Source organism: Porites lutea, chromosome 10, assembly GCF_958299795.1.
Source record: "Porites lutea chromosome 10, jaPorLute2.1, whole genome shotgun sequence".
NCBI classification, from domain to species: Eukaryota; Metazoa; Cnidaria; class Anthozoa; order Scleractinia; family Poritidae; genus Porites; species Porites lutea.
In genome coordinates this window covers 10293825-10316052 of record NC_133210.1, presented here as the reverse complement: position 1 = coordinate 10316052, position 22228 = coordinate 10293825, and the positions used below count along the sequence as shown (strand labels likewise).

Genomic DNA, 22228 nt, shown 5'->3' with positions numbered 1-22228 from the left:
TTCTGCGTTACCCTTGTCCAGCGGAATGAAATATGGGAACGAGAGGCCTACTCTGGGACCTTAAGTCGCCGTATTTTTGGGCGACATTAAAGCGATTTAAGGCGACTTAAGGCGACTTTAGGAAAATTTCCTCAAAATGTTATGCGATTTAAGGCGACTTAAGGCGATTTAAGGCGACTTTAGGCGACTTAAGGCGATTTTAGGCGACTTAAGGCGACTTTATGCGACTTAAAATCGACATAAGGCAACTTCAGGTAGCATAAAAGAACTGAAGTCATTAACTATTACTGAGTCACACTAGCTCACACTATCTGAATACCACTGCAAACTGCTGGACTCTGGCCAGAATTAAAGAAAGGATTCAAGCCAGGACTTAGGCAAAGGTTGTGATCAATGACTGTTTTTTTTTTTCATGACTTAGAATAAATGTTGGGTCCTGGCTTGAGCCCTGGCATTCATGATAGTTTGTCTCCTCTCCTCAGTTGCTTTACTTTACCAACACCTCGCAACAAATTAATGAATTGCCACTATCAGTTCACTTGGTCTCGCATAGACCTAAGTGATGGAAGTCTCAAGTTTTCATATTTCAAAACAACTTTGAATTCAAAACCACTGGATTCAAATAAAAAAAAAATTCATTATCATGATATCATTCATTATCATGATATCAACAATCAGGCACAGATATATGGCCAACATTAATCTGGTTATCAATAATGGTAAAAAATTTAATTTGCTGCTTCATATATTGCATTAGCACAACCATAAAAAAAACTGAGGAAGCCTCATTTAAATATTGAAAAATGATCTGAATTAACATGTTTACGTTTTGAGTTACTAATTCACACCAAATTGAATAAAGCCATCGGATTCATTACTATTGATTAAATTTAAAAAGATAATAACATTAAACTTTAAATATTAATCACTACTGTAATTCACATATTAAGTAAATAGTGATCTTGGTGAATTTATCTGCAATTGTTTTTGAAGTTGCAGAGTCAATTTTGGCTCGAAAGCTTGGCAAACCATCACAAAACATCAGGGACTTGTACAGATATAAATGTGGGTATGGCCCCTGTGTCATCATTCAAAAAGATGTGCTATTACAAGGCAATACAGACCAAATCCAGCTGCATTATCCAGCTTTTAGTGAACTGATGAGAGGGCTAGAAATCAGAAGAGGAGAAAGCACACCAGACATTGGCCGTGTCCCCTCCAACAATTATTTGTTTGTTCCAGGGGATATCGTTGCAGTTAACCCTGGAAACAGACGATGGTGTCCCGAGTGGTGATAAGTGGTGGCTTCTTCAGGTCAACAAGCCAACAAATAGAAAGGGGATAACATATTTTTGTCTGGCTAGTTATGGTCAAGGATGCAGAACGCACATCACATCGCAAACTCGGAACCTGCATGTGCAAAATAAGGCATCATTGGAATGCACGTTGGTCAGTATATTAATAAAATAGTTATAAAATCACAAGAGCGCGATAGCAACTTCAAAGAGGAAAGTTACATTATACTTTTGGAATAAACGAAGACATTAAAAAGCTTATAATATGATAAACTTACCACCATCCCCGTAAGCTTTGTGATCAACCCCACTATTCGGAGTTTATGGTGTTGATCGACAGGCAGTCCTTCCGGAACAAGCTGATTGAAATACATACGCAAGATTGCAGCGATAAGGACGGCAAGGAGAGCAGTGAAAACAAACAAAACAGCGACCATTTTGGCATCGCAGTCTCCGCTACAAAATAGCGGTAGTCAACTGCGTCATATATGCCACATCATACTCTCCCTTACCATGCTTTTAGTGAACTGATGAGAGGGCTAGGAATCAGAAGAGGAGAAAGCACACCAGACATTGGCCGTGTCCCCTCCAACAATTATTTGTTTGTTCCAGGGGATATCGTTGCAGTTAACCCTGGAAACAGACGATGGTGTCCCGAGTGGTGATAAGTGGTGGGTTCTTCAGGTCAACAAGCCACATGAATCAAATAGAGATAGACCTGGGTGCCATGTATTTGGATTTTGGCTAAATGAGCAAGCAGCTAGTAAGGAGTCTATTCCTGGAAGGCATTTTTCACTGCTGCCTAACCCTGTCAAGATCTATTTTGGAAGCATCATCAAGGACAATAAAATCCCAGTCGTTGTTCCAGTAGAAGAACTGAGTTCAGGTTGGCAAAGTGGAAATGTCTTATTCACATTTACAAACGAGTACTGCGCTAAGCTAGATGAATTATCAGATAATTATAGAAGAGAGTTAGACATTGCTCAGTCAAATGTAGAAGAAAGTGATGTGGATTCAGAGTCAGAAGATGATAGTGTTCAACAAAGTGTCATTCACGAGATGGAACTCACAGCTATGGAACAAAGGAGAAGAGTCGTGAGAAATGTAGATGGTCAAATCATGACATCATACCGAGATCTCTTCAATCCACGTCCAGCCAGACGACAGGCACGTCGAACACCAAATTTGACTCACATTGAAACAGAACTGGAGGCAGAAAGAAATTGCCCTGAGTTTGATCACACAACAGAAGACACTGGCCAAGTATTATAATTATAGTAATATTACTCTCTAGGTTAGGAGTAGCCTTCCTAGAGTCTATGAGCATGATTCTTAAAGGACAATATACTCAGTCATGTCTTATTTTGTATTACTTGTTGTGATGCAATAAGAATTTGCTTCACTGTGCATTTAAAGTAGGTCACACTGATGAGTCAACTCCTCTCATATTATTCAAATTATAGGTAATTTGTACTAAGAGGTCATGTGACATCGTTTTTATGAAAATGAAAGTTATTTGATTTTGCCTTCGAAAAACGATTATTGGGTCATATCTTAAACAAAATAATAGTGATTTGGTTTTTCAAACCCACACCATTTTCTAGGAAATCCGAACAGATGAAATATTTTTACGGGATAAAAGTATGCATATATCTACCGTTTTTAAACGGTTAAAAATATTAAAATACGTTCAACAATGCTATGTTTAAGTGGTTTTGAGCTATATTCTCGTTGGGTGCCCCTGCATTATGGCTCTTGCTACGATTGAACAAAAAGATAACTCACTACAACAAAAAACATTGTCTATACAAGATTCTGAAGATTGTTTTTTCAACTGAACTTGCTGTCGTTTCAGTTATCGTTTTTTCGTTAATTCTCTTTTTGCGTTTGACGTAGGAGAACGCAAGCAGTACTTCTGTACAAGAAAATAATTTTATTTGCTAAAAATTTACATCCACAATTCTGAGGTGCATAATGAAAAGTTTTAAAAAAATATTGTGTATATCCTAGGCAACCAGAAGGTTTACTGAAAGCTTCATGCACAAATAAAGCCATTCAAACGGTATTAAACTCTGTTTATGGACCTGATTAGTCTCAATTAAATCCGATTATTGGTTGTATCTCAGTTAAGCGGTGATGTCATTGGTTATGAAGAGGCCCTTTTAGATCTGAATTTCAAAATCGGTCGTTTTGCGGGGTGAGGAGGAAGCCATGCCCCAGTCAGTATTTTACAATAATAAGACTGTCCTCGTCACAGTTTCAACCGAACTATATGTCGTTAACTTGTTTTTCCCCATTGGGTTTATCCTATGTTGCTGTTTCAAGGTTATTTTGCTGGTCAGAATTTTACCCTAACTCTCTACAAAGAACATGCAGTTTCTAAGACCCAGCAATAAACTACTGCTCTACAATTCCTTCAAAAATTTGACAATATTTTCATTGGCTGAAGCGCATATCTTCTTGTCACTTCTTAACTGTAGAAAGCCGTGGAATGACTTGTATTCATGATGTGTCACAGGTACACCAGCTTCTTCTAAACGTTTCTTGTACAACAGTCCATCATCTCTGAGAACATCAAATTCAGCAGTGATTATCAAAGTTTTGGGTAAGCCAGTCATGTTATCAGCTATTAAAGGTGACGTTCTGTAATCAGTAAGAGCATCAACAATTCCCTGAGGAATATCTTTTGGTGGTTCTTTCTGAACTTTGTCAACATCAGCATCACAAACACCAATGAACTTTGAATACTTTGTGTTGCAAAGATGCGCTGAGTGCTTGTTAGCAGCAATCGGACGAGACATCCGTTTTGTGCCGGTAATATAACATGACCAAGCAAATGCCACTTCTATTTTAGAGAGAACAGCAGAACTGTTTTTTTGATAAGAGGGCAGCGTCAAATCCATGAACTGTAGTAAAGGACATATAAGGATCTGAAAAATAACAAGAGGCTTACTTCAGCTTGATGTTAGTTCTTTTCCTTGCTGTTAGAGGTTACTTCCTCCAAGAACCCAGGTTGTTTCCTCTCCTCAAAAACAAAAACTTTAAAAATGCACTAGCACAGGCTGCACCGTTAAAGCAAGTTCTTAAGAGCAGCATTTTTGCTGGTCCAGACACTTTTACAGCTTCAATGTTTGAGTCTGTGATTCAAACGTGACGCTTTTTAAATTTTGCCTTGTTAATGACAACTTATATATGCTAATTAACCTATAGACCTCTTAAGCTTACAAGAAAAGTACGTTTTGTTTTCCCAATGAAGGTCTCAGAGGAAATTAATTTTCCCCTTTGTCTTTTCATAAATTATTCATATACATAATGCATCTGAAAATATGACAAATCTGAAAGAAACAGTTCTCATCATAACATGACCTACATTGGTAAAACAAACGCTAGAAATTAAAGAGGTCTGTTGCCATTATCATTGATGTGCTTACAGATAACCAACTTATTTTTGTTCCCTGCCAATTGATTTATTTTTTTAAAAAAAATTATTAGTAGTTAGTAACATGGGGTAGAAAAGTGTGCTTTTCACTTTAAGCTGGAAGTGGATAAGGGGACTGAAAAAATTGTCTTGTCCTTCTTGGTTGCACAGGCCCCCATAAAATCACAGGGCAACCACCAGATTAGGAAGCGTTGTTCTCCATCAAGAGCCTCCCCCGCAGGCATTCTTTTGGCTCGCCATGAGTAATCCTAATGCATCCTCGGAGACCCAGGAGCAGTTAGTCGGGTCTAAACTTTTACCACGAACATTTAACTAACTGCCCCTGGGTCTCCGAGGATGATCCTTATGCCAGACCAACCCCTTAGAACGTCTATGTGGGAGGCCACTTCATTAACTGCAATAAAACATCTACATTTTTTTTTTTAAGACAACCTACCTGACCAGCCAGCTTTCTGTTCTCATTGTGTAAATGATGAGTTACAGCTGCTGCCAAATTTCCACCTGCACTGCTTCCTGCTAACACTATACGGTTCGTGTCAATACCATACTCATCTCCAGTTTCAAGAAGACTTTTCACCACTTCAACACAGTCATCAAAACCAGCTGGAAAGGGGTTTTCAGGTGCCAACCTGTACCTGTGTATATATGTAAAGTTACGGTAAAATGAGCGACAAAAATGTGCAACTTGTTTGGCACCAATGTTCCAAAACAAGTTGAATAGCAGTGTTGCATGTTTAACCATCCCCGAATCAACCTATCTTGCAACAAATCAGCTTGTTGCAAGTTGCAAAAGAAGGCAGTTATTGCAGAAAGTAGAGAGAAGTTCTACTTTTTACAAAAAAATCTGTACATGTTGCACATTTTACCAACCTTGAAGACAAACTTTTTGCAGCGAGTAATAAACTCATGTATGGCTTGACTCCCACAAAACTTATCCAATAAGAAGTCAGTATTCACATAACTTAATGTAACAAGCTGATTTAAAGTTGCAAAACAGGTTTGAGCGTGCATGATAAAAAGTGCAACATTGTTTGTTAACCCTTTAAGCCCCAGTATACACATACAAATTCTCCAAACTGATCTCCATACATTTCCTTTAAGAATTAGTTGAGAGAATTTAATAAAACATCAAGGCGTTTTCTCTTTCATGATCATTTTTTATATTCTCACAACCATGGAAATCCATGGAATTCCACGGAACATCCATGGAGTATCCATGGAGTATCCATGGAGTTCCATGGAATGCCATGGAGTTCCATGGAGTATCCATGGAGTTCCATGGAATGCCATGGAGTTCCATGGAGTATCCATGGAGTTCCATGGAATGCCATGGAGTTCCACGGAGTTCCATGAAGTAGTGATGGAGTTCCATGGAATGCCATGAAATTCCATGGAGTTTCCTTGGAGGTCCATGGAATTCCAGGGAATATTGTAGAGTTCCATGGAATGCCATGGGGTTCCCTGAAGTACCGATACAGTTTCATGGAATGCCATAGCGTGTCTATGGAGTTCGATAGAATACCTTGCAGTTTGTATGAGAAAATCCATAGAAATTCAGTAATCAAGCAACTCATCAACTCGTTAACCACATATTCAAGCCTGCACTTTTTATTGGATAGAAAAATAGGAAACATTTGGAAGTTTTCTAAAAGCAAAATAGTGCATTTAGTTTAAATTAGACAGACAATGCACCAACACCAACAGGCGATGCTGAAAGTCCCAGTGTAAGAAATTTTATTGCTAACTATAAAGAGGAATGTTTTGAGTGCTTAATAAAAAAACCATCCTGTTAAAACAAAAAAATAATTATAGAAAATTGTTTTTTAGTAGGACTGTCTGCCATTTATCTTTTAAAAGCATTGTTGCTTTTAAAATATGAGAAGATCACTGTTATTAACAACATAAAGTTGCTTCATTACATTGACACAGTGCTGCTATTCGTACAGGACCCGTACACCCACGTGTATTTGCTATGACATACGGGATCAAGTCTCTACTTAAAATTTATATGAAATTTTCAAGTCTCTTGAAATTTCTGATCAACAAATTTCCATGAAAGAGTAAGTCTCTTCAACCACTGTTCCATTTTTAAGGAAAAAATTTCAGTGGCAAATTTTGAAAAGAAGAAAAATTCGATGTGGCAAGATTGAGAACCGATCCAGGGGCGTAGAATCAACTAAGTTCGTAACCTAACCACTCTAGCACGGAGTAGTAACTCTCTGCTAGGTGGAGTTTGAGTTTACTCATACAAAAACAACTGTAACCCTATTTGGAAGCTTACCGTTTCGAGTCAGTGCTTTAATAGCCCTAATCAGTTTAGTCGGAATCCCGTATGAATAGCAAATACAAGACGATGTACGGGTCCCGTACTTAAATAGCCAGTAGAAAATGATCCCACTAGGCACATAACTCTTCTCGGTATCGAAGTGTTTTTTGTTGAGAGCTACGATTTTCCCTATTACTCGAGTCCAACCTGATTGATGAGATTGCTTTGCATGGAGTATTTCAGCGAACCTACACAAGCAATATTAGAGTTTTTTTGCCGCATCCGTGGATAGGCTAGTCTGCTACACAGCCGATTTTAGTGGGGAGGAGCGTTGCGTGACGACACTAAGAATGGCTGTGTAACAGACTATGAATAGGCCTGCTGCCTTTTTTCAAAGGTTCCCTCACCTGGGAGAACAATGCAATATTTTCCTCTCACTGCTTTACTCTTCGAAAGTGCCGGAATAGTACAATTAACTCTGCAAGGGACCACAATTAAAAGCCTTTAAAGACAGACATCTCTACGATCGTGCCGTGATTTGACGCCATGTTCGGTGCTTGAACTAGCGTCCAGCTCCCCGATTAAAGACTTACGCGATCACGTGGGGCTTTTGAACCAATAGAAATGCGCAGAAGATCAGTTTTCTTGGTTCGAATCTTTAGGCGGACTTTTGTGCAGTACGACAGTGTTGTGTAAACGGATTGTCTTTGCAGTGAATGCATCCGAAAAAGATGTTATTTTCAGCGCAAAATATCACTTGTTAGGTTGCTTAGAGTTGGCTTGTTTCAAATCAACTTCGATAGAACAATGACTCAGCTGGATCGCACATTAAGGAGGAAGGTAAGCTTAATATGTACACAACTCGTGTTTGGTTGCTCGACTGAATTCGTCCGCTCGATTGTCTCTGCTAGATTTAGAAGGGCGACTTTTCGGGTGCTGTTTATCGGTTTTAATTTGTAGTTCTCATCTTTTTTCTTTATACAGATATGAATGTGGTCTTTCCTGAAAATTGCCCTTGGAATCCTTCGGAATAGTTACTAATTCTGGCAGAATTAGAAATCGAAGACTGTACTTCGATGGACTGCTTCGATGTATAAGAAGAAATATCATATTTAGAATTTTCATGCCTGCTACGTAAAAACTGTACAAGAGACTGATAAATTATATTTGTAGCTGACGCCGTTTTTCCCAAGGATTAGGTAGGACTTTGCTATAACTAAATACCATGGTTCTGATCGAGGAAATAAGTAGCACTTCCCTTTTTCGTGGCATTAAATAAAGCCATGTTTAAGTCTTAGATACTGACGGTTTATGCATTCAAGTACTAGCTTATTTTTTTCTCTCAATTATGCATCTGTTCGCCTGTTACTTTTCTTAAACACCAGGCCAAGATTCCTTGCTTTATATTAAATCTAAATTTTTCATTTAAGCTACTTCAATATGATTGCTGCATTCTAAACTGCAATGTATATAGTCACAAGTAAACATTTATTTGTTTTAGCTACAGTATGTCAAATTTTCCACCAAAAGCATGTTAACTATTGATTGTTATCTTTAAAAAGAGATTTATGCGGTCCTTTTATTGATTAAATAAATTGCAGTGGACCAAAATCTGTTATGTATTCCATTTGATTCACTGGATATTTTAAATGTGTAATTCCTGTGAATTCCATGAAACTCCCTGGAAATCCATGGAATAATCGATGGAGTAGTTTCTATGGAATTGCATGGAACTTTTCCATGGAATTCCATAGAAAATGTCGCTGCAGGAATTTCCATGGAAATTGGTGTCCTAATCATTTTCCATGGAATTCCATGGGAAATGTCCTAATCCTCCACGCAAATATTTTGCATGGAAATCTATGGAGAAATTTCCATGGAATTCCATGGAAATTGATGTCCTAATCCTCCATGGAATTCCATGGAGAATTTTCCATGGAAATCCATGGAATTCCATGGAATTCCATGGAGGTTTTTCACACGGGTATGCAAGTTCAAGTACCAGTCAATGTACTAGAATATCTTACCCAACAGATACAACTACCACTCCAGTATTTGCAGCCATATATTGAGTGACGGAATGGTAAGAATCTAAAAGGAACAGACTCATGATAAGTAAGAAATCAGTGAACCTTTTAAGCCCTAAGAGTGGTCAGCATCAAATTTCTCCTTCTAATATCAATGCTTTGTAAAACAGAGTGCTCATGAGAATTATGGACATGATCACATAAGATAAATTTGCTTAATATTTTATCAACTTCACACCACTACTTCTGTAGAAAATGAATAGGGGCAACAAATGAGAATTCAAATTTTGATCTTAGGGTTTAAAGGGTTAAAATAAAAGTACTGAGAGTCAGAGGCATCCACATGTCTTTTTTTTGTAAAATAACGTTCAAAATTAGGGCAACCAGGAATTTGTAAAGGTAAGAAATTTAAGGCCAAGATGTTTGCAGTTTTTCTACTAACTTACATACAGTTTTTGGAGGTAGTGTTTTTCATACTTCATTACCAGGATATTGCATAGTTAAAGGAGCTGTGTCACGAAATTCAGCCAAATTAGGAAATTACAAAATGCCCGTTAATTAAGAGAAACGTAAAAATAAGCGCTTAACACTTTAAAGGAAGGTTAAAATAACATAACACAAACAACAGATGCCACGGATGGGCAAATCTGAGGAAGATTGAAACGGAAAACTGTTCAGCCTAACAGTTTTTCAAAGGCGATCCCTGCTGCTTGCAACTTCAAAAATAATGCTCAGGAGACATTTTTGTTTGTCTCTCATCTCTGATTTTGTCATTTACCTGTAATTTCTTTGCTTACTTTAAGTTCCATAGAGATTGAGGGTAAGTAATTGGCAAAATTAAAAAAATGAAATTAAAAATTGCCGTGACACAGCCCCTTTAATGAAATATTTTATTGTTAAAAAGGGTCTCCTGAAAATATTTTGCTGTAAAGACAAAATTAACATCTCCTAGAATCTTCTTGTGAATGGACAGCTACTCCAATATGTCCTCAAACTTTTGACCACACCCATCTGGGTTCTGACAGTTTGGGATGGGACAAGAAGAGCCACCTAAAACTTTTGAGATGACCAAAGTTCCCCTATTCAAGACATCCGGACGGAAAAATAGTTTCTGAGACTATTCTATTCGTCTGACTATTTTAAAAAATTTGGTTGTTGGGTGCCCATGAAGAGTGACACAAGACTGTATCAGCTTCCTGATGGAGCCAAGGCGTGATCATGTTTCTGTGGTTGCCATGACTCAACGTGTGGTGAATGATCATAGCTCTGCTCTGATTGGATATTACCAAAAACGCGTGAAAGATAAGCCGTAAAAGCTGTTTCTATATTTATTTTTACTGGGCTGCCTGTGGCATAGCCCAGTTATAAAATGGACTTGGTTTTTCCTTCTGGCACAAATCGCACTCTGGCGTGTTCAGCACGTGCGCAAGATATAAGAGTATGCGTAGAATAGATCAGCGGACTTCAGCAGAGTACATTCTAAGGATCTCGAAGCGACTCGAAGCTATTAGCAATATATCTTCGGTGGAAGCATAAGAGTGCCAAAAATACGAATGTAAATGCTGTTGAAAACGGAGTGTGAGGCTCGCGCGTATTACTCTTACGCCACGCTTTACCGATTTCTTTACTGATTTTGAGAAAAAAAAACCGATTGTTTTGCAGTCTAACATATTGGGTATCTATGACACTGCGTGATCAGATCAGATCAGATCCAGGTAGAATTTGTTCTACGGTAATAGCCTGGGACCAGGCTCTATGGTGGGGAACAGGAGAATTCGATTGGTTATCGTGCTTGATTCCTGCTGTATTAGCATTGGTCTCGTGTTTATAAAGGACAGACCGGTTTCGAGTTTTAGGCTGCTTCGTTTTCGAGATTTAGGGGTCTTCGTTTTCGAGTTTTGGGTGCTTCGTTTTCGATCTAGGGTGCTTCGTTTTCGAGTTTTGGGTGCTTCGTTTTCGAGATTTGGGTGCTTCGTGCTTCGGTCTTCGTTTTCGAGTGCTTCGTTTTAGAAACTACCCAGTAAAAGATGGCAAGAGTACATTATGGAAGAGGTATTAGTTCATGGACTATACGACAGACCCATTTACAAACAAATTCTTCCGAGTGAATCTTTTATCGAGAAACCTTGTGTATTAAGTGAGCTACCTACTGAGTTAGAAACGCCAAGAGAATCACCCGAATTAACTGTTAAAACTGAAACTGTTGGGTACGTAAACATTACGAGTAACTGGATCAGTGAAATTCAGCCTTGTTTCTGAACAACACAACAGCCTTACGGAATAATTCAGTTAACTTCAATCGCCAGCTTTGGGTAACAATATCCTTGCTTTCAATTTTTGTATTGATCTCATTGATTTTATCTTTCTATGTCGTATGTAGATGTTTATACAAAGGCTGTTGTTATTTCAATGTTTAAAGAATGGCACGTAATGTGTAATTAAACAAAACAAATCAATTGACCGGAAATGTTTACGACTAACGATTCCGAGGTAACAAGATATAAGATCACGCTATGCAAGTATGTTTTCTTGCTAGGAAAGATAAACAGCGATCGTGAGGTTAGTCCTTTTGGGCCTTTTTACAGACCGAAATGACGCATTTCCCTACCCTTTCATATACTTCAGCTAGGGAAAGCTCTACCCTTTTTTATACCTGAAGCCTGAAAAAGGTACGGAAAGGATTGACGGCTGATTGACTCCAAGGGCTTAAGATGCATGGAGGCTCCAGGTAATCGGCTCCGCTCCTCAGCTTAGGAGTTGATAAGTCGGGCACTGATAAGATACAGATATTGCCCCGATATTTAATTTATCAACTAACTAAAAAAGCTGATGCGGTGTTGATATCTGCTGAATGAACTGTGTTGAAAACTGTATAATTACAACTCGACTAATTGATTGGAACTTTCATGAATAATACCATTCACCCGCATTGATTACAACATGTGAAGGCCTTCCAGGAGGGAGGAAGGGTTCATGTTCCGTCGATCCCTGAGATAATTTGAATTTTCTCCTTCTTTCCTCAAATTCAATTTAAAACGTTCCCCAAAATTAAATTTTGTCAAGTGTGCAATGTTTCAGCCAGACCAAAGAATCATAATGACGGTCATTGCAAGTCTAACCAATGGCACTACCTTAAAACGCCACGTCACGTTAAGATGACAAACTAATTGAATGATCACCAGTTCTGTTGTAAAAATGAAATGGCTTTTAAGCCTTAATCCTCTCGCATCCAAGTCACAACTAGCCGCAAGAGAACGCAGAAACAGGGAAAACGTCACCCGTTAAAGGTCTTATAGTAAAAGAAAAAAATTGTTTCCCGAAAGTTAATTAGCAATATATAATTAATGAATGAGGCTGAGGAGGATATGAAGAATTAAGCAGATCGAGGAGCAGGGTGTTATTCACCGAGGCTGAAGGCCGAGGTGGATAACACCCTCCGAGAAATATTTTGGGGAAATATTTTGAATGAATAATAATTCAAGTTATCTTTTATTCCCAAGAAGTAAATGGTCGTGTTTTCTTCTCTAAACCCTGGGAGACTCTCATGTATCACTTTGGCGTAAATAATAAGTTAACGTTTATATAAAATGTCTTTCAGGTACAGATTAGCACCCAAGCACACCTTTCCAACACAGTTCCGTGACTGTTATGCCGTTGTTACGACTGTGCTGAACACTGCTGATAAATATGGTATTGACTCCAATCGCGTTGTTGTCGCTGGAGACAGTGCTGGTGGTAACCTAGCAACGGCAATTGCTCTGAAACTGAGAGATGAGAATAAGAGACTGGCTGCTCAGGTGATTAAATCCTCAAACCCCAATATCCACATACAAATTCTAAATAATCTCTGTATATTTCCGTAAAGAATAAGTTGAGAGTAGTTCAGGGGGTCTAGTCAGGTACAAAACGGAGCACATTTTTTTCGGACACCGCGGACATCACACGTGATGACCGCGTGAGAGTTACACGTGAGTTTCATGTTTAGGGTTAAATCTGTCGAGTGAGTTTTCCAAAACCTAACTAAATTAAATTTCCTAAACTAACACAAATGTTTACTTTTATGTTTAGGGTTAAATTAGTGGGGCGCAGTGTTTAGGGTTAAATCTGTCGAGTGAATGTCCTAACCTAACTAAATTTCCTAACCTAACTAAATGTCCTAACCCAATGTTTACTTTTATGTTTAGGGTTAAATCAGTCGGGCGCAGTGTTTAGGGTTAAATATTTGTCCTAACCTAACTAAATTTCCTAACCTTACTAAATGTCCTAACCTAACTAAATGTCCTAACCCAATGTTTACTTTTATGTTTAGGGTTAAATTAGTGGGGCGCAGTGTTTAGGGTTAAATCAGTCGGACGCAGTGTTTAGGGTTAAATCAGTCGGGCGCAGTGTTTAGGGTTAAATCAGTCAAAAAATGTCCTAACCTAACTAAATTTCCAAAACCTAACTAAATTTCCTAACCTAACTAAATGTCCTAACCTATCTAAATTTCCTAACCCAATGTTTATTTTTATGTTTAGGATTCAGGTCACACTTGAGTGATTATGGGCAAGTTTGAGCAAGCCCATTGACGTCACACTTTGTTTTTGCTGACTCAGTTTTAGTTTTGTAACTAGGTTTTCCAAAACCTAACTAAATGTCCTAACCCTAACCCTTTTCCTAAGCTAACCTAATGTTTAATGTCGAGGGTTAAACAAGTTAATTCCATCACGGTTTATGTTTGTGATGTGTACTAAATTTCACAAGGTCACGGTTGAGTGATTACGGGCATGTTTAGGCAAGCCCATTGACGTCACGTACATTTTGTTGACTCAGCAGAATTTGTTTCTATTTTTAGAACTTGACATCATTTTATAATAACACAAGGTATAAAAGCCGGATATCTATAACCATACTCATTTTATTACGATACGTTGTAGTGAACGGAGCTCTCATCATGGTAATTACTTACCCACGTCCCTGTCCGACCTGTGGAACCAAAATTAACAATCGAAGTAATTTCTCAAGACATAGAAAACATTGTGAGAAGAAAGTAGATCCTGTTCCATGTCCACACTGTCAGTCCACATTTACAAGAAAAGATGATATGTTAAGACATGTGAAGAAGTTCCACTCCGAAGCAGCCAAGCGGAAAGCAAAGGAGTCTGCTGAACTCTTACGTCTAGAGTTATTGCATGCAGACAAAGTCACACGTCTATCGGAAGATTCTCAGACTGGTGGCGCAGTTACTCGTGGTATGAAGCGTCCAGCTGAAGATTCCAATTTTGATGTCAAAGAATTAAAACCAGAGATGAAACCACAAGAGAAAAACGAAGAGTACAACAAGGGACCTACTCCGCTCTTTGTGGCGAATGTAACCAAATTAGGTTCTGCCAAACGCTGGAAACAAAATGCTGTAGTGAACCAAAAATTCATAATGACCCTTGATCAGCAACGCTCTCCGAAAGAGTCCGAAGACTTGAATATTGCTGCAACCCACGCTATTGCAGAAGCAACCGACCATTTGATTGAGGAACTCCAAATACCAGAAGATTATTGGATGACACTTCAGATCGGTAGTAGAGAGCATCGTAGGGATGGTTTAACAGGAGAAACGTGGAAAATTGATGTGGGCGATTTTACAAAGCGAGCTGCCATGACTCAAGCTGTTCTACAAAATCTTAGCCACGTCCTGAACAGCGGAGAGTTCATTACGAATGATGTCGGATTCTCAGCCTCGGTATTATTCAGCCGACCAGAACGCAAAGGTGGTAAACGGGCAGGTGCAAGTCCAGGTCAGAAAATATGGGAACAGATGGCGAAGGAATCCAAGTGCGTTTGTGAAATAAAAAACAAGGATACTCTCTGTTGTGCCCGTGCCATCGTGGTGATGCGTGAGTATGCCAAACGCCAAGCAGGTGAACCTAACACGTTCAAAAATATTTCTCTGGATCGAGGAATAAATACCCAGCAACTAAAAGAAGCTAAAAAGCTCCACCAAGAAGCTAATGTTCCCGAGGGCTTATGCGGTTTAGACGAAGTGAATACATTTCAAGAGTACCTAGGCCAACAAGGATTTAGAATCATTGTAGTGGATGCTACACGGGGTGGTGTGATCTTTAAAGGAGACAAGTACGAAGACGAAAACAAAATTATTGCTCTGGTAAAGTCAGTGTATGTGGACGAACAGAACCAGGAAAAAGCCCATTACGATGGTTTATACAGCATTCCTGGATTTATGAACCGTAGTTATTTTTGCAAAAAGTGCTGCAAAGGCTACAATAGCGAAGACAGTGCCCATCACCGTTGTCAAGCTAAAAATTGCCCTGCCTGTAAAAGAAACACAGCAAATGATGAAGAGGGATGTCAAGATTTTACGTTATGGGCGAAACCAGATCGTAGCTGTAGAATTTGCAAACGTGAATTCTATGGTGAGCAGTGTTTTTTAGCACATTTCATTGAAACAGTAGAAGAAAACAAGGACATGAAAAAAACAAGAGAAAGATTAGAACAACAACTCCATGAACGTTTGACCCCCATCTTGGAACTGAAAAGCACTTGTCGAGATTTTCAACGATGTCCTCAGTGTATGGTGACTTACAAAGTGAACCAAGACTTTCCTCACAAATGCTTGCATGCACAGTGTAAACATTGCTTGGAATTTGTTCCTATTTACCAGCATAAGTGTTACATTACCAGTGAAGAAGAACAAAAATTTAAGAGAGCCTTGCAAAAATTAAGAAGCAAGAAGAAGAAAATAGAAACAATTTTGGGAACGATTGTTGAAGGTTTACCGGATCAAAGTACACAAGACGAGATTGATGCATTGATTGCTCAACGGAAGAAAAAATTAAAAGATTTGGATTACATCAATATGGGAGTACTCATGGTTGAAATCCAATTAGCAGATTTGCAGGAAAAAGTCATTGATGAGTTGTTAGATGAAGGAGTGTCATTAGAATGCATTACTCTAGACATGGTCAACGAACGTTTACCAAAAGAAAAACTGACAAAGAAGATTTATGCGGATGATTTGATCTTTGCCGATATTGAATGTTTAATTGATAGCAACAAAACATTCATCCCGATTCTGATCTGTTTTACAAAAGGACGTAGCAAAACGATCTATCACCACTGGGGTACGAATTGTGTGAGTCTATTTCTCGACACAGTTCAAACATGGGCTGAAGAAGAAAAGCGGGAAAACGGAGGAAAAGGAAAATTACCAGAGTACACAATATTCTTTCATAATTTGAAAGGCTTTGATGGCGTGCTGACGACAAATACCCTGTACAACCAGAATTTAAAAGTCACAGATCAAATGGGGACAGGTACGAAGATGTTACACTTCAAGCATCACAATCTGATTTTCAAAGATTCATTGAACTTTTTGAATATGCCTCTTGCGGCATTTCCAAAAACTTTTGGTTTGACAGAACTGAAGAAAGGATTTTTCCCGCATAAATTTTCCCTCTTGAAGCATTTACACTACGAGGGCAAGATCCCAGACCTTGAGTTCTTTGAGCCCCAGCACATGTCTAAAGATAAGAAAGAAGAATGCGAAACTTGGCATGCAGAGCAAGTACTCAAGGGGGAGACTTGGAACTTTCAAAACGAAATGCTGGACTATTGCAAAAGCGACGTCCAATTGTTACGAGAAGGTTGTCTGAAATTTGCTCAAGACACCAAGAACGAGGCAGGATTTAATCCACTGACTCAATGTATTACGATTGCCTCCACGTGTCATTATTTCTGGCGGAATCACCAGATGCAGCCGAAAACCATTGCTGTAGAACCAGTGCAAGGATGGGGTGGCCTTAAAGTGAACCAAAGCAAAATCGCTTTACAATGGTTGTATTTGGAAGATCTCAAATTAGGAGGCAATAGAATCAAACATTCCCGCAATGGAGGAGAACAAGTACTTCAAATCAAGGGTAGCAGAGTCACTGTGGATGGTTATGATCACATAACTAAAACAGTGTACGAGTTCCAAGGATGCGAGTACCATGGATGCCGTAAATGTAAACCGAATGGCAGGCATGTGAAAACCTTTCACCATCCAGATAGAACGGTAGAAGAAATTTATCAAGTCACTCAACGAAAAACAGAGCTGTTAAAAGAAGCGGGTTATACAGTGAAGGAACAATGGGAGTGTGATTTTAACAAAAAACTGAAACAATGTCCAAACTTGCAAGAGCAAATCGATAAAATGTCATGGGTTTCTCCTTTGAACCCAAGAGAGGCATTCTTTGGAGGTCGAACAGGCATGGCCAAATGTTATTACCAGGCAGGCAAAGATGAAGAAATTTTATATGAGGATTTTACGAGCCTTTACCCCACCATCAACAAGTATGGAACGTATCCCATTGGGCACCCTCACATCATTGTCAACCCTGTGAACCAAAACATCCAAGATTACTTTGGAATTGCTAAAGTCAATGTCTTGGCACCAGAAAAATTGCTGCATCCAGTGTTACCGGTGAAGCAGAATGAAAAATTGCTGTTTCCTTTATGTGTCAAATGTGCAGAGGATCAAGCAGAACAACCCTGGTTTGAACGGACCAATCTCTGTCCACACAGTGATAAAGAACGAATGATGACAGGTACATGGTGTACTCCGGAGCTGCTAAAAGCAGTCGAGAAAGGCTACCAAATCCTAAAAATCCATGAAGTATGGCACTTTCCTGAAGACCAGAGAAAAGAGGGGTTATTTGCACCGTATGTGAATACGTGGCTCAAGCACAAAACAGAAGCCAGTGGATGGCCGTCAGGGGTAGAAACAGAAGAACAGAAAGCCACCTATATCCACGATTACAAAGAACACGAGGGGATTGATCTAGACCCTGAAAAAATAGAAAAGAATCCTGGAAGGAAACAAGTTGCGAAGCTTATGTTGAACAGCTTTTGGGGCAAATTTGGCGAGAACGAACATCGCACACAGACACAATCAATTCAGGATCCGGACACATGGCAGAAAATTGTTCAAGATCCTACCATTATAGTTAAAGATGTGCGTATTTTTAACGAGGATGTCATGGAAGTCAGCACCCTGAAATTTGAGGATGCTTGTCAAAGCAGTGGAAAGATCAATATATTCGTCGCGGCCTTCACAACATCTCTGGCTCGTTTAAAGCTATATTCCGAATTGGAAAAGTTAAACGAGCAAGTGTTATACTATGACACAGATTCAGTGATTTACAGTTACAAGCCTGGAGAAGTGAAAATCCCTACAGGAGTGTTTCTTGGTCAAATGACGGACGAATTAGAAGGAGACACCATAGAAGTGTTTGGATCGGCAGGACCTAAATCGTACTGCTATCAGACAGCGAAGGGTAAAACGGAGTGCAAGAACAAGGGGACCAAGAGTTCCTTTGAAATTAACCAAGTGTTGAATTGTAACTCCATGATGCAGCACATTCAGAAAGAACTGTCACATCCTTTGGAGCAAAGAAGACTCATGGAAATAGAAATAAAGAATCATTTTGTTACAGATAACACCAACGAGACGGTTAGTTTAACACATTTAGTAAAAGTGTTTGGTGTCAATTGGGACAAGCGCGTGATTGAAAAAGGAACAGGACTGACATACCCCTATGGCTATGTGAGGTTGTAATTTTTGCATGTGCTAAGTTTTTATTTTGTTGTAAAATAGAGCACAGTTGGCTTGGTAGCGCGAACTCTAGTTTATAGTGTTGTAAAATAGAGGTAAGGTCTGCATGGTGGCGCCAACCAATAAAGTGTGTTGTTCTTACAAATTTTTGTGTGTATGGTGATTGGTGTGAAAACTTCCCAATCCTTCAACCAAAGAGAAAAAATCACAAAAAACTTTAACAAGGAAGAAAATTCCCAAACCTAAAACCAAAGAAAAAATACCCTAACCCTAACCCTAACCCTAACCCTACCCCTAACCGTAACCCTAACCCTAACCCTAACCCAAACCTTAACCCTAACCCAAACCTTAACCCTAACCCTAACCCTAACACTAACCCTAACCCTAACTATAACCCTAAATCCTAACCCTAAATCCTAGCACTAAATCCTACTCCTAAATCCTAACCCTAAATCCTAACCCTAACCCTAACCCTAACCCTAAAAACTAACCCTAAAACCTAACCCTAAAAACTAACCCTAAAACCTAACCCTAATCCCCAAGGACTGGGGTTTACCCCTATCCTTATTAGCATTTTAACCCTAACCCTAATCCCCCAAGGACTAGGGTTTAACCCTATCCTTATTAGCATTTTAACCCTAACCCTAATCCAAAAGGACTAGGGTTTATTAGCATTTTAACCCTAACTAGGAGAAGGACTGGTACGAGTGTAAATAAAAATGGGATGACTCAGCATTTTTCAGAAATAAAACAAGTGTCAGTGTTAAAATAACTGTCAAAATGCAGTCGGTATCCATGCAAGATTTGGAACAAATAGCCTATTGGCAAGAAAAACGTTTTAAAAGTAAATACGGGTATAATCTGTACAACCCAGTGCTTTCAGTGGAGTTAACAGAATTCGCAGACAGAGTGGTGAGAAATAACGTAGCAGTGCAAGAAGAATTTCAGTTGGAACTCACAGTGCACCAACACAGAAAACCAGAAAAGAATGAAAATTTGTTCATGTCTATGAGTGATGGTTTATTACGAGCAGTACAACATTGGGTGACAAGTCGAAGATTTTCCATGAAAACAAGATGCTATTTGACGCTACAAGCCGTGGAACCGATAGCGCTTCCGCTTACAAAATGTTTAGGAGTGTTGACAAATATTCCAGTGTTTGCTTTCTTTCCGTGGACAGTGCCATTATCACACACAATGTTAGCCATGTTTGATTGGTTGAGCTATAATTGGTTATTGGCTAAACTGCTTTCACCCACTAATAACATGAAATTGATTATCACAGTGATTCATGAGGAACAAGTCTAATCATGGTAAGTCTCAAGAGACATTTACGCCCAGATTTGCCCATTGACGTCATTGCCCTAGAGACTTTTGATGGAGTATAACTAGGAGTTGACATTTTGGTAAAACACGATAGATTTGCAACATGCCAAAAGTAACGTATCCAAGACCCTGTCCTACCTGCGGAAAGGAATTTAGCAAAGGCTATTTCTTTATTCATAAGAAGCAATGTGGTACAGCTGAGAATCGTTATCATTGTCCATACTGCCCTCTTTCGTTTTCACAATCAAATAACAAACAGCGTCACATACGGCAGCAACATTCGAAGACTCCGCAACGTTTTACTTGCCCGAATTGTGATAAAGCATTCACAAGTAAACAAAAAATGAAACTTCATTGGGAATCTATGTGTTCTGAGGTAAAATCCTGCTACAACTGTGTGTTCTGCAACGCATCATTTACAAGACGAGACAGTTGGCAAAGACATTTGAGGCGCGTTCATAGACGTATTTGCGGGGAGCAAGACATCAATCTGTTTCTGCATTTACAACATTTAAGTGAAGACGAAGATTTCCAAAACGAATGGATGTTTGTAGAATCACGGCCCATTGAAGCAAACGAACACAAGATTTGTCCCTGTGGTCAAACGGGCATACAAGCTTACTTCTTTGTGGAAAACAAGATCAATGGAAATCGCACCTTTGTGGGTTCTAAATGTATTGAGAACATTGTTCCAAGAGTGAGTGAAGAGATTGCTTATTTCGAGTATATATTAAAGAAAGACATACATGGGACATATCAAGGAGAAAACGACGAAGGTTTGCAAAGGTTTACAGTCATGCCAAACACAGTGTTGGTTAGAGATTCAGGGGTAGTGAAACAATTAAATCCGCAAATCACCAAAACCTTAGAGAATAAACACGAAGTATTGGTGAAATATCCTAAACAAGAGACTCTGATTCAAGGACAAGCGTATGACCTACGACTGAAAGCTAAATATGTAAGAGGACAGTTAACGTTTACTGGTTTGTAAAAACAGGATGCTTTTATACGTGTCACTAGTTTTAGGAGGTCAATAAAAATCACACAAAAGTTTACAGTTGAATCAGGTGTATTTTATTTTACTGGGTGCTGTTTAATTGTTGATAGAGTTGGACATATTTGGACTGCAACTCAGTGAGTTCCTGCATAAGCTGTGCTACAGACATTTTCTGGGGTTTTTTAGAGGTCTTGAGTAACTGAGAGCGTTCGCCTTCCCGTTCTTTTTTCATGGCTTGATAACTGGTTTGATCTTGTACAAGTTTTTTCTCCTCGTCCAACATCATTTGCTCTAAAATGACACAATGCACTTGTTCACAGGCCGCATTGACAACTGCTTGCGATTCGGGCGAATCCATTTTTGGGTAAGGTCGTAATGATTTGAACCGTTTAGGAAATGAACCCTTCTTGAGATGGTGTCTAAATCCTTTGATGGCTTTTTCACGATACTTGATGCGGGCCTGGATGGCTTGCAATTTTTGACGATAACTTTTTAGTGTAGATTTCTTACTTTTTACGGTAGGTTCCATATTTTTCTCAGTGGGCTCAGATTGATCTCCTATGGCGGTGTTTTCTTGGATAAGATCAGAGACAGTGCCTTCGACTGCAGACATGTTTCCCATACAAGAGGTGAGATAAAAATGATTTCTTAACGTGAGACCGATGTCAATTTATAGCCTGAGGTGAGATCTGAAAAACATAAAAGAATAGTTCGTGTGAAACTATCATCCATTTAACACAAGGTATCATGAAGATAGGACTGCATGATGAATGGTCTCCAGTAGAGGAACCGTGGAATCAAGATTTAGAAGACATGTGGATTACACATGAGCAAACAGAGAGAGAAATGTACAATGAGAATCAGGAGAATTGCCATTGGATGGAGTTAGCATTGGATGATCCCTTGTTTCAAGTCAGTTATGCCCAAATATTTGGTTCTAATTTATATGTCGTTGACATAACCCAAAAGCCTCCGTCAAAAGAAGGTATGAGAAATATGGATTTTGAAATAGTGTATCCTATATACCACGGATTGAATGACATTATTGAATTAACAAAACCTTCCAAGACATCCAAGATTAAAATCAGAGCCTCCTCCAGAGAACATTGGGAGGTCGTCTATACCTGTGAATTCCGCGTAGATCAGTTGTCTTATAACAAAATGGATGAAATCATGGACGGGTTAGCGGATCAGCTTACTATGAAACAAAACTTGAATGGAGGTTTGCTCATACAGTTGTCTTTCAATGAGTAGATTGAAGTCAAAATTTGCAGTCAAAGTTTGCAGTCAAA

General features: G+C 39.0%; 2 protein-coding genes across 2 annotated transcripts; one reads left to right on the top strand and one right to left on the bottom strand.

Moving 5' to 3' along the window:
* Positions 1–688: 688 nt before the first annotated feature.
* Positions 689–2785, top strand: LOC140949478 (uncharacterized). The gene is made up of 3 exons (XM_073398637.1): positions 689–719; positions 994–1267; positions 1934–2785. Exons 1-3 carry the CDS (start codon positions 689–691, stop codon positions 2565–2567), a joined length of 939 nt encoding a protein of 312 aa, XP_073254738.1. The 3' UTR covers positions 2568–2785.
* Positions 2786–3430: 645 nt separating this feature from the next.
* On the bottom strand, positions 3431–9246 carry LOC140951267 (arylacetamide deacetylase-like). Its single transcript, XM_073400504.1, has 3 exons — positions 9028–9246; positions 5171–5369; positions 3431–4225 (listed from the first exon to the last, which is right to left on the bottom strand). Exons 1-3 carry the CDS (start codon positions 9108–9110, stop codon positions 3701–3703), a joined length of 807 nt encoding a protein of 268 aa, XP_073256605.1. The 5' UTR covers positions 9111–9246; the 3' UTR covers positions 3431–3700.
* Between the last annotated feature and the right edge of the window lie 12982 nt (positions 9247–22228).

Coding starts and splice junctions, on each gene's coding strand:
- LOC140949478 (XM_073398637.1), top strand. CDS start 689: ATGGCCAACATTAATCTGGTTATCAATAATG. Junction 720..993: donor TAATCTGGTTATCAATAATG/GTAAAAAATTTA, acceptor TTGTTTTTGAAG/TTGCAGAGTCAATTTTGGCT. Junction 1,268..1,933: donor ATCGTTGCAGTTAACCCTGG/AAACAGACGATG, acceptor GTTAACCCTGGA/AACAGACGATGGTGTCCCGA.
- LOC140951267 (XM_073400504.1), bottom strand. CDS start 9,110: ATGAGTCTGTTCCTTTTAGATTCTTACCATTCCGTCACTCAATATATG. Junction 5,370..9,027: donor GTGGTAGTTGTATCTGTTGG/GTAAGATATTCT, acceptor ATATATACACAG/GTACAGGTTGGCACCTGAAA. Junction 4,226..5,170: donor ACAGAAAGCTGGCTGGTCAG/GTAGGTTGTCTT, acceptor GTTATTTTTCAG/ATCCTTATATGTCCTTTACT.